At 42.6% G+C, this 13,000-nt stretch overlaps 1 protein-coding gene across 5 annotated transcripts; it reads left to right on the top strand.

Annotated features, from left to right (window-relative positions):
- Window positions 1-214: 214 nt before the first annotated feature.
- LOC128340751 (glutathione S-transferase-like) lies at window positions 215-12,883 on the top strand. 5 transcript variants are annotated; one of them, XM_053286331.1, is made up of 8 exons: window positions 215-315; window positions 1,069-1,261; window positions 2,417-2,580; window positions 5,801-5,852; window positions 6,787-6,919; window positions 9,159-9,300; window positions 9,748-9,879; window positions 12,073-12,883. In XM_053286331.1, exons 3-8 carry the CDS (start codon window positions 2,494-2,496, stop codon window positions 12,193-12,195), a joined length of 669 nt encoding a protein of 222 aa, XP_053142306.1. In that variant the 5' UTR covers window positions 215-315; window positions 1,069-1,261; window positions 2,417-2,493; the 3' UTR covers window positions 12,196-12,883. The 5 variants fall into 5 exon arrangements, with proteins under 5 accessions (XP_053142306.1, XP_053142310.1, XP_053142309.1 ...); XM_053286335.1 differs by lacking the exon at window positions 215-315 and having other exon boundaries at window positions 864-1,249; window positions 2,474-2,580; XM_053286334.1 differs by lacking the exon at window positions 215-315 and having other exon boundaries at window positions 864-1,249.
- The last annotated feature ends 117 nt before the right edge of the window (window positions 12,884-13,000 follow it).

Raw genomic sequence — 13,000 nt, 5'->3', positions numbered from 1 at the left:
ATAAAATGTAGCCTAAACAAAACTAATTTGAATCAAATTTAGGCAAAATACACGTAAAACCTATTCATTCTTAAGGCAAGTTGTGACCTTGCTGACAGCTTAAAAAAAGCGAGTTATCTTAAACAAACAATTATTTTCTAATTTGTTGCAAAACCTGTTGCACAAATGAACCTTTAGCTTCTCTGGCCTTGATGATACAATGAGCTAAGCAGTTATCAGTGGCTGGAGTAAAACGAGTAGTTGGCTAGAAGCCCAACAGAGGAGAGGGGGAGTCCATCCGCTTCCCACCCAGTGCTGCCTGGGGTGAGAGACCAGGTGGGTGCTGGGGGCTCCTTCTGCTGTTGGCTGCCTGCTCCTGCTTCCCCTGTGGGGCTGCTGCCTCTGGGTAACATCTGTGGGGAGTGTGTGCAGGGCTGGTGCTACCCTTAGGCCACCTAGGCAGCCGCCTAGGGCGCAGACTTCAGAGGGGTGCAGAGTGTATCAAATTAATCAAAATGATTTGTGTGCCAAAATATTTTCTTTTGTATTTGAGAAAGATAATCAAAAATTGATGTATTACCTATTCTTGCAATTTATTCTTGCAATCTGTTTTTGAAAATCGAAGTTGAAATTTTTTTGGTGTGGGGGGGGGTGCAAGTACTTAGCCTTGACTAGGGCGCAAAGTAGTCTGGCACCGGCCCTGAGTATGTGGGGTCATCCCTTTGGGGGAGCCACTTTGGGGGATAATGAGGGTGAGGGCCAGGCTGTTTGGCTCGAGATCCTTCGTGGGTGTGTAAAGGAGGGTGGGTACTATAATTGGGCTTCTCTTTGAAATCTTGGGTGAGTGGAGTTTCACTGTGTCTGGAGATGAGGAGACAGGGGGTGTATCCACTGATTATGGGGCAGCTATTTCAGTGGTGGTGGGGAATAGAAGGAGTAATGTTGACAGGTCAGCAGGCCATGGCAGGGGAAGGGAAATTAGAAGTGTAACTGCTATCTCCCCTTCTGGCTGTCCTCCCAGCTCTTTGACCTAGGAAAGCAATGATAACCACACCCACAGATCATCGACTTGCTGCTTTGTAATGCCAGGTCAGTCCAGGATAAACCTGAAATTGTTCTGACTGGGACCAGCTCCTGAATGACTCAGCAGTTCCTTGGGTCACCTGCTCAACTTTGGGCTTTATAGAAACGCTGCTTGTGACTTCAGGTTAAATCCAGCCCAGCAGAGGAGAGGGAGAGTCCATCCACTTCCCACCGAGTGCTGCCTGGGGTGAGAGACCAGGTGGGTGCTGGGGGCTCCTTCTGCTGTTGGCTGCCTGCTCCTGCTTCCCCTGTGGGGCTGCTGCCTCTGGGTAACATCTGTGGGGAGTGTGTGCAGGGCTGGTGCTACCATTAGGCCACCTAGGGCGCAGACTTCGGAGGGGTGCAGAGTGTATCAAATGAATCAAAATGATTTGTGTGCCAAAATATTTTCTTTTGTATTTGAGAAAGATAATCAACAATTGATGTATTACCTATTCTTGCAATTTAAAATTTAGCAGTTTCAAGTTTGGTGCTTTTCATTTTTTTTTCTACAGAACATTTGTTTTTGAAAATCGAAGTTGAAAATTTTTTTTGGGGGGGTGCAAGTACTTAGCCTTTGCCTAGGGTGCAAAAGAGTCTGGCACTGGCTGTGAGTGTGTGGGGTCATCCCTTTGGGGGAGCCACTTTGGGGGATAATGAGGGTGAGGGCCAGGCTGTTTGGCTCGAGATCCCTCGTGGGTGTGTAAAGGAGGGCAAGTATTGTTAATTGTTTTAATGTTTTAAATGATTGCAATTGTAAACTGCCCAGAGACGCAGATATTGGGCGGTATAGAAATATTTTAAATAAATAAAAATAAATGCAGAAATGACTGCAGAGTATTTATTGATCCTGGATGTTACCTTGTCAGGGCACAAACAGAGCTTCTCTCTGGTAGCCACTCCAGATTGCAGTATGGGGTTGCTGCCTCCGTTTATCTGTAGGAATTCGACATGCAGAGAAGCCTGTGCTGGCCCTACCATGAAGGAGGCCACTTCAGGTGCCAAACTGTGGGCCAGTTCTCAGAAGCAGAAGAGTAGCTGACCAGTCCTCAACACACACACACACCCATGAATGGCCTGCACTGGAAGAAAAACGAAATGGTGCCATTCTGCTTTTCCTCTTCCCTTCCAAATAGAAAAACAAAAAAGGGAGATCGATTTGAAAAATGAAAGGCATAGTGGGGGTGGGATTCTGTCTGTTATGCAGTCATTTAGGGCAAAAAGAATAGCTACACTGCCAAGTTCCATGAGATAAACCACTTTGATTGTGCAGTTCTGTTTCAAACAGTTGATTATTTCTCTACTGAGGAGGACATATTTGGCTTGAGCCGTTATTATTTCCCCCCCTTTTTTTATTTTCTCGCCCCCACTTCAGGATATTCCACAATATTACTCCAGCGGGAATCTGTTTTTCCTGTGTTGTACTTGACAGAATCAAAGACTGCTTGCAAGATGGCTGGAAAACCCAAACTGCACTACACCTGTGGGAGAGGGAAAATGGAATCCATCCGCTGGCTACTTGCAGCAGCTGGAGTGGAGGTTTGTGTACCAGTAATATGTGTCGGCATCCCAATAAGTCTGTCACTTTGGCATCTTCCCCACACACCTATCTGTTAAAAAGCAGGCAGAATAATAATTAAATTGCTATCCAGAACTGTTATTTGCTCTTCAGATATCAATGTATTTGTTTCATAGGCATATGAATCCTTCACTCTGTCTCATATGTTAGTGTCATACATTAACACTTCTATCCTGTTCATTTGAATGTGAGGGTTACAGGCGGTGGGTCCTTCCAGGTGGCCCCAGACTGTGCGACATGAACAGCTTGCATGCAAGTTGGAAGCAAAGCTTACTCCGCCTCCACGCATACCTGCAGCCTTGTATTTCCCAGGGGCATTTCATGGGGACCTTGTGTGATTTCTGCAGTGCCCCATGCAGACCAGCTCTTGCGTTCCATGAATAACCCACCCCCTTTATTAGTTTGTTGTTGTTTTTTCTAGAAAAGGGGGGAAAGGGGAGGGATATTCGTAGAAAACAAGAGCTGGCTGACATGCAGCACTGTGGAAGTTGTGCAAGATCTCTGCTGACTGTCTGAATGGCCTGTGAGCCAGCCACTCTGGGAAAGACGATGCAAACCTGCAGGACAGTGTTCCCTCTCACGGGGATTCCTAGATGTTGTTGACTACAACTTCCAGAACCCCCATGCAAAAGCCATTGCAGCTGAGGATTCTAGGAGTTGTAGTCAACAACATCTGGGGATCCCTGTTAGAGGGAACACTGCTGCAGTAGTATGTGATGGGTATCCCACCCGCCCAGAGGCGTATCTAGGGAAAATAGCGCCTAGGGCAAGCACTGAAATTGCGACCCCTGTCCAAGCATCTGACACCCATCTTTCACATAACTTTACCATAATATCAGCTGAGAAATACAAGTCAAGCTTGTTAATCTTTTAATATTTCAAAAACTATTTAGCAGTGGACTTAGCCAGACCAAAAAATGCTGGAAAACTACAAATTTCAGTATGCTGGGGCTCATGAAATACCCAAATACTATGTGGAGGTGTACTTGGGCAAACTAAACAGAAGTGCCTGTCTAATTCTCTACTATGCATTGTAGCATCACCATTACATAAGTTTTAAAAATCGATGGAGAATTTGACTTTTCCCAGATACTCTGTAAATAATTAAAGGATATGCAGAGTAAACTGTGTCACTGCTTGGAATATATTCTAGTATTTCAGAAAGACAGTTAAAATGAGAGAAAGAGAGCAAGAAACTCCCAGTGGACCTTAATATTAAGGGTTTCACACTGATTCAAAGACAAACTCACCATTAATAGCCATATTAGCAAGACATCACATTTAACTCACTTATCACAAGAAGCAATGTAAGAGCAAATGAATACAATCCTAGCTCTTAAGCGTCAGCTCAGTATTCACAAGCCCTGATTCTCTGTACATAGTGCCAATCTGAATATGTGTACGGTGTCTTATATTATATATTTATTATTATTATTTTTACCCGTAGCCCCTTTGGGGGCTTCCTAAAGGCTGGGTTTTTTTTTTTGCAAAGATTCCCCCTCACCCTGCCAGCCTCTAGGGCCTCGCAGGGACCATTTGAGCATGTGCAGTGGCCGTTTTTAAAAATAATCTTTTTTTTTTTTAAAGGCCACTGAAAACAAAATGGCCACCGTGCATACTCAAATGGCCTCTGCAAAGCCTGGCATGACCTAGAGCCTCACAGAGGCCATTTGAGCATGCACGGTGGCCATTTTGTTTTTGGCAGCCATTTAAAAAAAAAATTTACAAAATGGCGCCCCCTTTCAAGTGGCGCCGGGGGCACGTGCCCTGCCTGCCCTACCCCTAGATATGCCCGTGGCTCTCGCTTCCAACTTGTGTGCAAGTTTTTTTCTGTCTGGAAGGATCCTGTATGTGCCCTCTTCAAAAGTGGCTACTTCCGGTATGATACATTAAAATTAGCAAGACTGGGAGACACAGATCTGACCCACGGATCTAGCAGACAAAAAATCTGCCAAGAGGATCTCATGTGCAAGCCCTGCTATAAAATAGAATGGTAGCACCCTCACAAAGCCTCTCTTGGTTTCAGTGGGGCACAAGTTCAGTGAAGTTAACTCTGTGTGCAGGAATGTTCAGCAGCAAGCAAACTGGTATCAGAGCCTTGAGTATCATACCCCTGCATGATATCCGTACCTCTAAAAGGGAGGCACACCGTGTTCCCTCTAAGGTGTGCGCATGTGCATGTGTTCACAAGTGTTTTGATGTCCGCTCAGTTAATTTTAGATCCCACTCAGGCTGAATGAGGAACGTCCCACCCTGAATGCATGTGTGCGCACACACTGCCTTGATCCTGCTGCCCAGAACGAAACTCATTCCTCACACAGGTGAAAAAAAAACTAGAGAGAACACTGGAGGCACATACACTGCTTGTGATCAGTCCATAGCATTCCTGTGAAGTCTGCGGAGGTGAGCTGCTCCATGGCTACTAGGCAGTGTATAATCACAGTTGCAATGGTACGTCCACTGGGAATGATGGGAGTACCCCTGCAACTTCAATTATCCACTGCCTAGTAGCCATGGAGCAGGCCCATCTCCACAAGCCACGTGAGCATGCCTTGGAATGGTTTGCAAGCAGTGTGGGTACCTTCCTCTCGGAATGAAGCATCCCTGTGCAGTCTGTAAAGCCCCAGGTGGGACTGTTTGTCTTCAGAGTTCTGTGATTGTGTGAAAGTGTGGTTGGTTTGCACTGTAAATGCAAACTGTAAAAACCCCATTTCTGTATTACGATAGTGTTGAGACTGAGCATTTCAAGACCATGGGGAGAATCTCTCCTTAGGTTCAATTCTTGCTTGTGCAGAGAAGCACCAAGCCTGAGAAGAGTGCAGGGTTCAGAATGAGCACATGATATCCACACCGGCTGTTGTCCCCCACTCCACATGTTCAGGCTGAATGCCTGAAGAGGACTAAAGTAAGATGATACTGTGTAATGTTGGAGCACATGATTTCAGCAGAGACAAAGAGCCCATTTTTTTACCCTAACATCATGTGATACAAAAATAAATACAAATTTGATGGGGGACATGAAACTTAAAGACCATGTGTAGCTTTTAGTTTTTCCAAAATATTCTAAGAAGAATTAGCTGCTTTTAAACCAAAGAGGGAAGGATATGTATTGTTCTCGTCAAGATAATCCTGAACTTGTGTAACATAGAAAAAACATTTTGTTCCCCTTCTGCATTTTAGTTTGAGGAACAATTTATAGAAACAAAAGAAGACTTGGAAAAATTACGTAATGGTAAGTCTACAGGGTTCAATCTATATGTAAAAGCAATTTAAATAAGGACGTCACTCACCTGTTATTTAAAAATCTATCCATCCACTTATTGATTTCTCAGATGTTTAGAAATTGCCTTTCTGTATAACAGTGTAACCAAGGCAGCTTGCAAAAAGAGATCTGCAAAAGAAAATTTCAAAAACAGTAGAAACAGACTCATTAAAACAGCTGCAGATTAAAACATTCATCATAGAAGTGAGTTCTAAAGGCCTGCCAAAACAAAATAATCTTCACTGCCCATCTAAAGGTGGTCAGCAATGGGGCCAGTGTGACAGCTTCTTATTTCGGGAGGTTATTCCACAGTGTGGATGCCAGGGGAAAAAAGGCCTTGTGTCCCATGCACACTTGCAGCATGTGATGGTGGGAAAACATGAAGAGCCTCAGAAGGGATGGTCCAAGACATTTTGCTACCTGAGGCAAAGGATCTAATGCCCTCCCATCTGCAAGTGATACATTCAGATGGAGTTGGTAATAAAAGGCTCTTCCCTATCTGAACATCTTGGGGACACTGAATCTAGAAGTATCCCTAAGTGGTCACTCTGTTACTTAATGGAAGAGTGCAACTTCATCCAAAATGGATTGCATACCTCCTGCTCAGGCTCTGATGATCTGGATTAAGATGGATTATATGTTGGGATATGTTGCCAAAATGTGTAAATAATTAAGTTTTATTTGAACTGATTACACAAAGTAATGCGGAGAGGGTTGTTTTTTTAAAGAAAGTTGCCCCAAGAAGATCACAAGAAGTCACCTGGGCTGGTGATCTTAATGCTTGCAATTTGGATTCCATCAGAGCCAACTGGATCAGTCTGAAACATTCATTTAAATGTTTCTCTTTCCCCCTGTTAGATGAAGTTTGTGAGCACTAAATCACTCAATTTTTTCCTTTTAAAAGATGGAGTCCTACTCTTCCAGCAAGTCCCCTTGGTGGAAATTGATGGCATGAAGATGGTGCAGACACGAGCTATCCTCAGCTACATTGCAGCAAAGCACAATCTCTACGGGAGAGATCTGAAAGAGAGAGCATTGTACTGTCTATACTTAGTAACATTTAGAATTGATTGTAGACTGCAGTAGAAACATTGGCTGACATGATACTTTGTTCTAACATCTCCATTAGAACTTGTGGTGCCAGAAGCACTGTGGAGAACTTGTAGTAGTGCCATGAGCATTATTGTATTTATTCCATTTCCAAGGGTGGTGAAAACAGGGGTAATGTTGACCAGTTCTCTACGCAGCGGTGCTGCAAGTTCTAACGGAAATGTTGGAACCGCGCATCATGTCAGCCATTGTTTTGAAATTAAGAAACTTAAGTTACAAATAGGAAATGCATGCAATGAGTTCCAGACATTCAAATATCTATCTCCTCCCTCTCTGTTCTGGAGTTGCATAATGGGACTCTGCATTCAGGGTAATAATAGTTATATGGGGAGGAGCAGCTCTTCTCTAAAATGGTAAGTCAGGTTTGAACTCTTCTGCGCAGGATGTTTCTAACATTCAGCAGCACAACATTCTTGTGCTTACCAAGGTGATTGCTTCTCAAAAAAGGCACCTAAGCAGAGATGTTTCCAAACGCTCCACCTACAGAGATCGTTGGTTTACGATCTTGGGATATTTCTTATCCTGTCTTGTCCAGGTTCTGGTGGTGACCTGTTCCCTTTGCTTGACTAACTGCTTCTCTTCTATGGACTAGTTGTACAGATGGCTAGTTATCCACAGTCTTGCAGACTGAAGTTTCATGCATCTGCATTTGCGTCTAAGTAACCCAGTTTCTTTCTTAATGGTTTTTAAAAATAGGCAAACTAACCTATCTGTGGTTCCTGGGTAGCTAGAAAGGACTTCTGATGTCGTTTCCGGCCCCCCATTTTGCAGCACGGAGCCATTTTTGTGGCTCTATTTTTATCCCAAGATTTTTGGCAAACATTCACAAATGTGGAGGATTTGCAGGATTTAGGGGGCCTTTCTAGAGAGCTGGATCCCCATTATTCATGGGGATTCCATGGGCACAAATACAGAAAGGGTAAATAATGAAACGTTACCCCATGGGAATCCAGGTGTTAGCTAAAAAAGAGCCAAAGGGCAGAAATAAAGGAAATAACTTTATTCCCTTTATTTCTGCCCTTTGGCCTTTTTATTTTTTTTTAAGCTTAAGGAACGTAACGCCTGGATTCCCATGGGGTAAGGTTTTGTTGTTTGCTGTTGCATATTTGTGCCCATAGGTGAGAATGGAATCCCTGTGAATGAGGGCTACCTGTACTACTTCCAATTATTTAGGACTCTGATGGCCTGATCTGGTGATTCCCAGAAGATCAGGCAGTAGAGCTCTGAAGTGTTCACATAATTCCCCCAACCCACATCTTCCCTACTGACTTCAATGAAGGGGACAGCTTTGAAGCCATCACAAAATAATCAGTCCATAGAGCTAACCCTCTGCTGAAGGCACTAAGCACACAAGACCTAATATACATATTGTAGCTCTGGTTTGGGATGCAGTTCTGTACTAATTTATATTGCGTGTCTGATGAAACCCTGACTCTCCAAAGACAGCTTTTGAATTAGTCTAAGTATAAACTACACATGGGTGTCATGAAGCCCTCAATTGTTAAGATGAAAAACAGCTCCAGAAGTCTGCAATTTTGAGCAGTGGGTAGGCAGTGGGAGGAACATAGGAAGGAAGCTTATTTTTACTGAATCAAATCCTTGGTCCATTTAGCTCAGTGATGCCTACACTGACTGACAGCAGGTCTCCAAAGTTTCAGGAAGGAGTCTGACCCAGCCCTACCAGGAGATGCCAGGGTCTGAATCTAGGACCTTCTGCATGCAAAGCAGATGCTCTTCCACTGAGCTACAGCCCCAGCAGCTTGTCAAGAATTTTAAGTTCCCCTCCCATGCCACTCCTCCACCCAAGATCCCAACCTCCTATAGCTGTTTTCCACGGAGAGGGGAAAATAATGTCTATATGTGTATTTGCATGTAGTGTATAGTACTTTGCCCCAAAGCTAGACACAAATTAAAAAGATAGAATGTATAATCAATTAACATGGTCCCCTGTCCCCAAAGGGCTTACAATCTAAAAAGAAACGCAAGGCAGATACCAGCAACAGCCACTAGAGGGATGCTGTGCTGGGGTTGGATAGGGCCAGTTGCTCTCCCCCTGCTAAATATAAGAACCACTACTTTAAAAGGTGTCTCTTTGCTCAGTTCGCAGGGGTAATGACAAACATATGGGGAAGAAATAAAAGTGGCTGTGATGATGGTTTCTTTTAGGATTGACATGTATGTGGAAGGAACCACTGATCTGATGGGGTCGATTATGGTTCTCCCTCTCCAGCCACCTGACAACAAAGAAAAGCAATTGGCCCTAGTAATTGAGAGAGCCACAACCAGATACTTTCCAGTGTATGAAAAGGTAAGCGACCGTGGGGCTGGTGGGGCAGCCACTTATAACATGCAGCAGTAAGAGAGCCCCTGTTGTATGGATGCCAGAGTGGGAAGGTGGGAAATGGAGAGTGGGGCTGCTTTTCTGGGTGGACATTATTGGGACTTAGCAACAACTTTGGAATCTGGAGGAGTCAGTAATTCTGCAAAATCTGAATAATATGGAAGCACTTACATGCTCCTGTGAATAATGTAAAATTTGCTACAAATAACAGGACCTCCCTATGTATTGGGTGTGCAACATTTATACTTGAATAAAAATACAAGGGGATATGTCAGACCCTGCCTCTCAAATTTCAAATCTTTTGGTCACCCGAGAAACACAAAGCATCCACATTCAACCTTGCCTTGTCTGATCCTCGGTAATTATTACTTTAATTTACCCTCAAAGCTGATTTGCTGTTTTCACATATCATAGGTCTTAAAAGACCACGGACAAGATTTCCTTGTTGGTAAACAGTTTAGTTGTGCAGATGTACACCTGCTTGAAGCTATTCTAATGACAGAGGAGCTGAAGCCAGATATTCTCTCCAAATTCCCACTGCTGCAGGTGAGTAAAACCGTGACATGCAAAGCTCTTGAAAAATTGCATGCTGCTTAATTCTGTATATGGTCATGTATAAGCAGGGCTGTCTAGGTCCAGCAATTGCCCACACAGCAACTGGAAGTTATTAAGTTGCTTGTGCATACTTAAAATATATATATACTGTATTTACCTGAATCCAAGATTAGTCGTCCCCGCTGTTAGAAATCGAGGGGGTCATCTGAGTCCTCTTCCTTTGGGGTAAATATAGGTATAACTTGTATTTAACCTCTCTTTTTTTAAAGGGGCTCATCTTAAATTCAGAGTCTTATATTCAGGTAAATACAATATGCACATGGCATTAGGCACTTTTAAATAACCATAACAGAGAAGACACTTAGCAGATATGTATAGGAGCAAGGCAAAGTGGTCATTTAGGGAATATGTCATGTTTCTTACCCTCTGGAAGCGTCCGTGGAATAGGAAAAAATCAAAGATGATTTCTGCATCTTTGCCTTGTATTCATATTACTGTATTTATCTGAATCCAATGCTAGCTTTCCCCCCTCCAAGTTTTTTGATATTAGAAATTAGGAGGTGCTCAAATTCAGAGTCCTGTTCCTTTTGAGTATAACCTGTATTTCACCTCTACTTTTTAAAGAGTTCATCTTAAATTCAGAATTGCCTTCAGTTTGGGTAAAATAAAGTATATCTTAATATTAAAGGTTTATGTGATGTCCTTTCATGTCCTCAGTTTGGTTCAAATGCTAGCACAAACCTAGCTTACAGAATGCTGCACTTGGAGTTTAAGGCACATAAATTCTGCAATAATTTACTTTAGCCTAGAATACCTTTTGCTAAACAAATTATTCCAGCAATTCTAGCAATAGCTAGCATAATGAAGAAGCCATAAAGCTTCCTTCTCATGCACTGACCAAAGGTATATTTGTCAAGAAACATGAGGAATTATGGCCGTAGAGCTAGGTTTTACTTTTGAGCTCAATTCCAAGTATTTTCAAAGCTCTGAATGGCCTTCAGCATAATGAGCCCCACTGCCTATTGAGGTCATCCAGAGAGGTTTGTTCCCAGTTGCCACCGGCTCGTCTGACCGTGACCACACGGAAACAGGACTTCTCTTTTGCTGCCCCAAGACTGTGGAGTGCGCTCCCTACTGAAATATGAGCCTCCTCATTTCTGACAACTTTTAAAAAGCACTTAAACTTACCTACCTCTTCACCCAAGCTTTTTAATCTGTCTCTGGTTTAAATTGTGTTAAAGTTTTTATTTTCCATGTTATGTCTCTGTAAGCCTCCCAGAGATGAAATTTTGTGGCAGTGTACAAATCTGATAATAAATCAGTCCCCACCCATGTGAATTTACCCTATTCTTGAGATCATCCATGAAGCCCCTCTCTGTATTTCCTCTATGTCTGGAAGTACAGCAGCTAGGCAAGAGGGACAGAGCCTTTTCTGTGGTGGCACCAAGATACTGGAACAACCTGCTTAGGAAAGTTCACTTGACAGCATTTGACAACAGGAATATTTAGGTGGCTTATAAAAATAGGTTTCTGGCTATTTTTATACAATGTTGTCTAAGAATTTCTTTTGTAATATTTTCTTTAAAATATTTGTCCAGCTTAGTTTTTTTTAAACAGCTCAGTTTAAAAAACAAAAAGCAGGCTGTCTATGGAAAGCCTGTTTTGTACACTGTAGTAAATTTGGTTCTAACCCTAGCATTACTATATTGGTAGCAGCCACCAAGTCTTCAACCATTCAAATGTTGCTTTCACAAGCTTATATTGTTTGTTACATGCACATCCTGCTATCCTCCCAGTATGAAATTCAAGGTGGCATCCACAGGGCTTCCAGGCCATTTACCACCAGTGACAAACTTGCTTAGCTTCAACGAGGAGACTGTGTCACTCACCGTCAGCCTACATTCTTCTAATTTATGCTTCAATTCCTAGTTCAATTTCTCCTACATTTAATTTCCCTGTACACTTATGAAAGTGCTTATACAATCAGACTCCTTGGACCTACCCATTCAAAACACTGTCACCTTTATATGTTGGTTTTAACTCTTCAGAATGTGGTAAGCAGGGAATTGTGAAGAGCCACCACTCTTTCAGTGCCTGTCTGGAAACACACCAAGCAATCTGCCTATAAGCCTATGTATGTCCGTCTATTTCTTTCTTCTTAGAGGAGTTTCTTGTTCATTCTAGGCCTTCAAAACAAGAATCAGCAACATTCCTACCATTAAGAAATTCTTGCAGCCTGGCAGCCAGAGAAAACCCATACCAGATGAGAAGTATATCGCAAAGGTCCGGAAAATCTTCAGCATATGAAAGCAGCAACTGTGAAGATCATTGTCTCAGATCCACGCTACTTGTCTACGTACACTACCCACTATATAGCTCACGTTATGTGAAAGATTAGTTCATAAGATAGTGTTTCCTCTTAGGTTTCATAGTTCCTAAAACTGTTCTGGAAAGTGTTAACAAATGCTCGTTATCCAAATAAGTAGTTTACCTAACCACTCTCTTGTAAAAGCACCAGTACTTTGAAAACTCACTTCACATAAGCAGCATCAAGAGTGTGGTAGACTCTGTCTCAAAAGGCTTAGCCTAAACAACAAATATTTATATACTGCTTTTCAACAAAAGTTTCCAAAGCATTTTTCACAGAGAAATAATAAACAAGATCTCTGCCTCCAAAGGGCTCACAGTCTAAAAAGAAACATGAGACAGACACCAGCAAGAGTCACTGGAGGGATGCTGTGCTGGGGGTGGATAGGGCCAGTTGCTCTCCCCCTGCTAAATAAAGAGAATCGTTTAAAAGGTACCTCTTAGCCCAGTTATAGCAGGGCTAACTGAATAAACGACATGGCATTAGTAAAGCTTAAATGGTTAAGAGAAAGTTACCACTAACTATTCCTTGCTTGTGGTTTCTTTAACGCCAAACACATAATCGTTATTGTGTAGTAATTCAGTCATTAACAAAATGATATGCTTTAATTAAATACATTTCTCTCTCTCTTTGCTTAGACTGCGTTTATTTCTGGAAATTTCTTTCTGGGTGCAAAATGGATTCTGCAACTTTCTCTCCCCCTGCTAAATATAAGAGACGCAGCTTGTCTTTTCATGAGTACAA

The sequence above is a fragment of the Hemicordylus capensis genome, chromosome 1, assembly GCF_027244095.1.
Source record: "Hemicordylus capensis ecotype Gifberg chromosome 1, rHemCap1.1.pri, whole genome shotgun sequence".
Classification (NCBI taxonomy): Eukaryota; Metazoa; Chordata; class Lepidosauria; order Squamata; family Cordylidae; genus Hemicordylus; species Hemicordylus capensis.
Note: the sequence above shows the minus strand (reverse complement) of the source record. Positions and strands in the feature narration are given on the sequence as shown.

Coding starts and splice junctions, on each gene's coding strand:
- LOC128340751 (XM_053286331.1), top strand. CDS start 2,494: ATGGCTGGAAAACCCAAACTGCACTACACCTGTGGGAGAGGGAAAATG. Junction 6,920..9,158: donor GATCTGAAAGAGAGAGCATT/GTACTGTCTATA, acceptor GGTTTCTTTTAG/GATTGACATGTATGTGGAAG. Junction 9,880..12,072: donor CCAAATTCCCACTGCTGCAG/GTGAGTAAAACC, acceptor TGTTCATTCTAG/GCCTTCAAAACAAGAATCAG.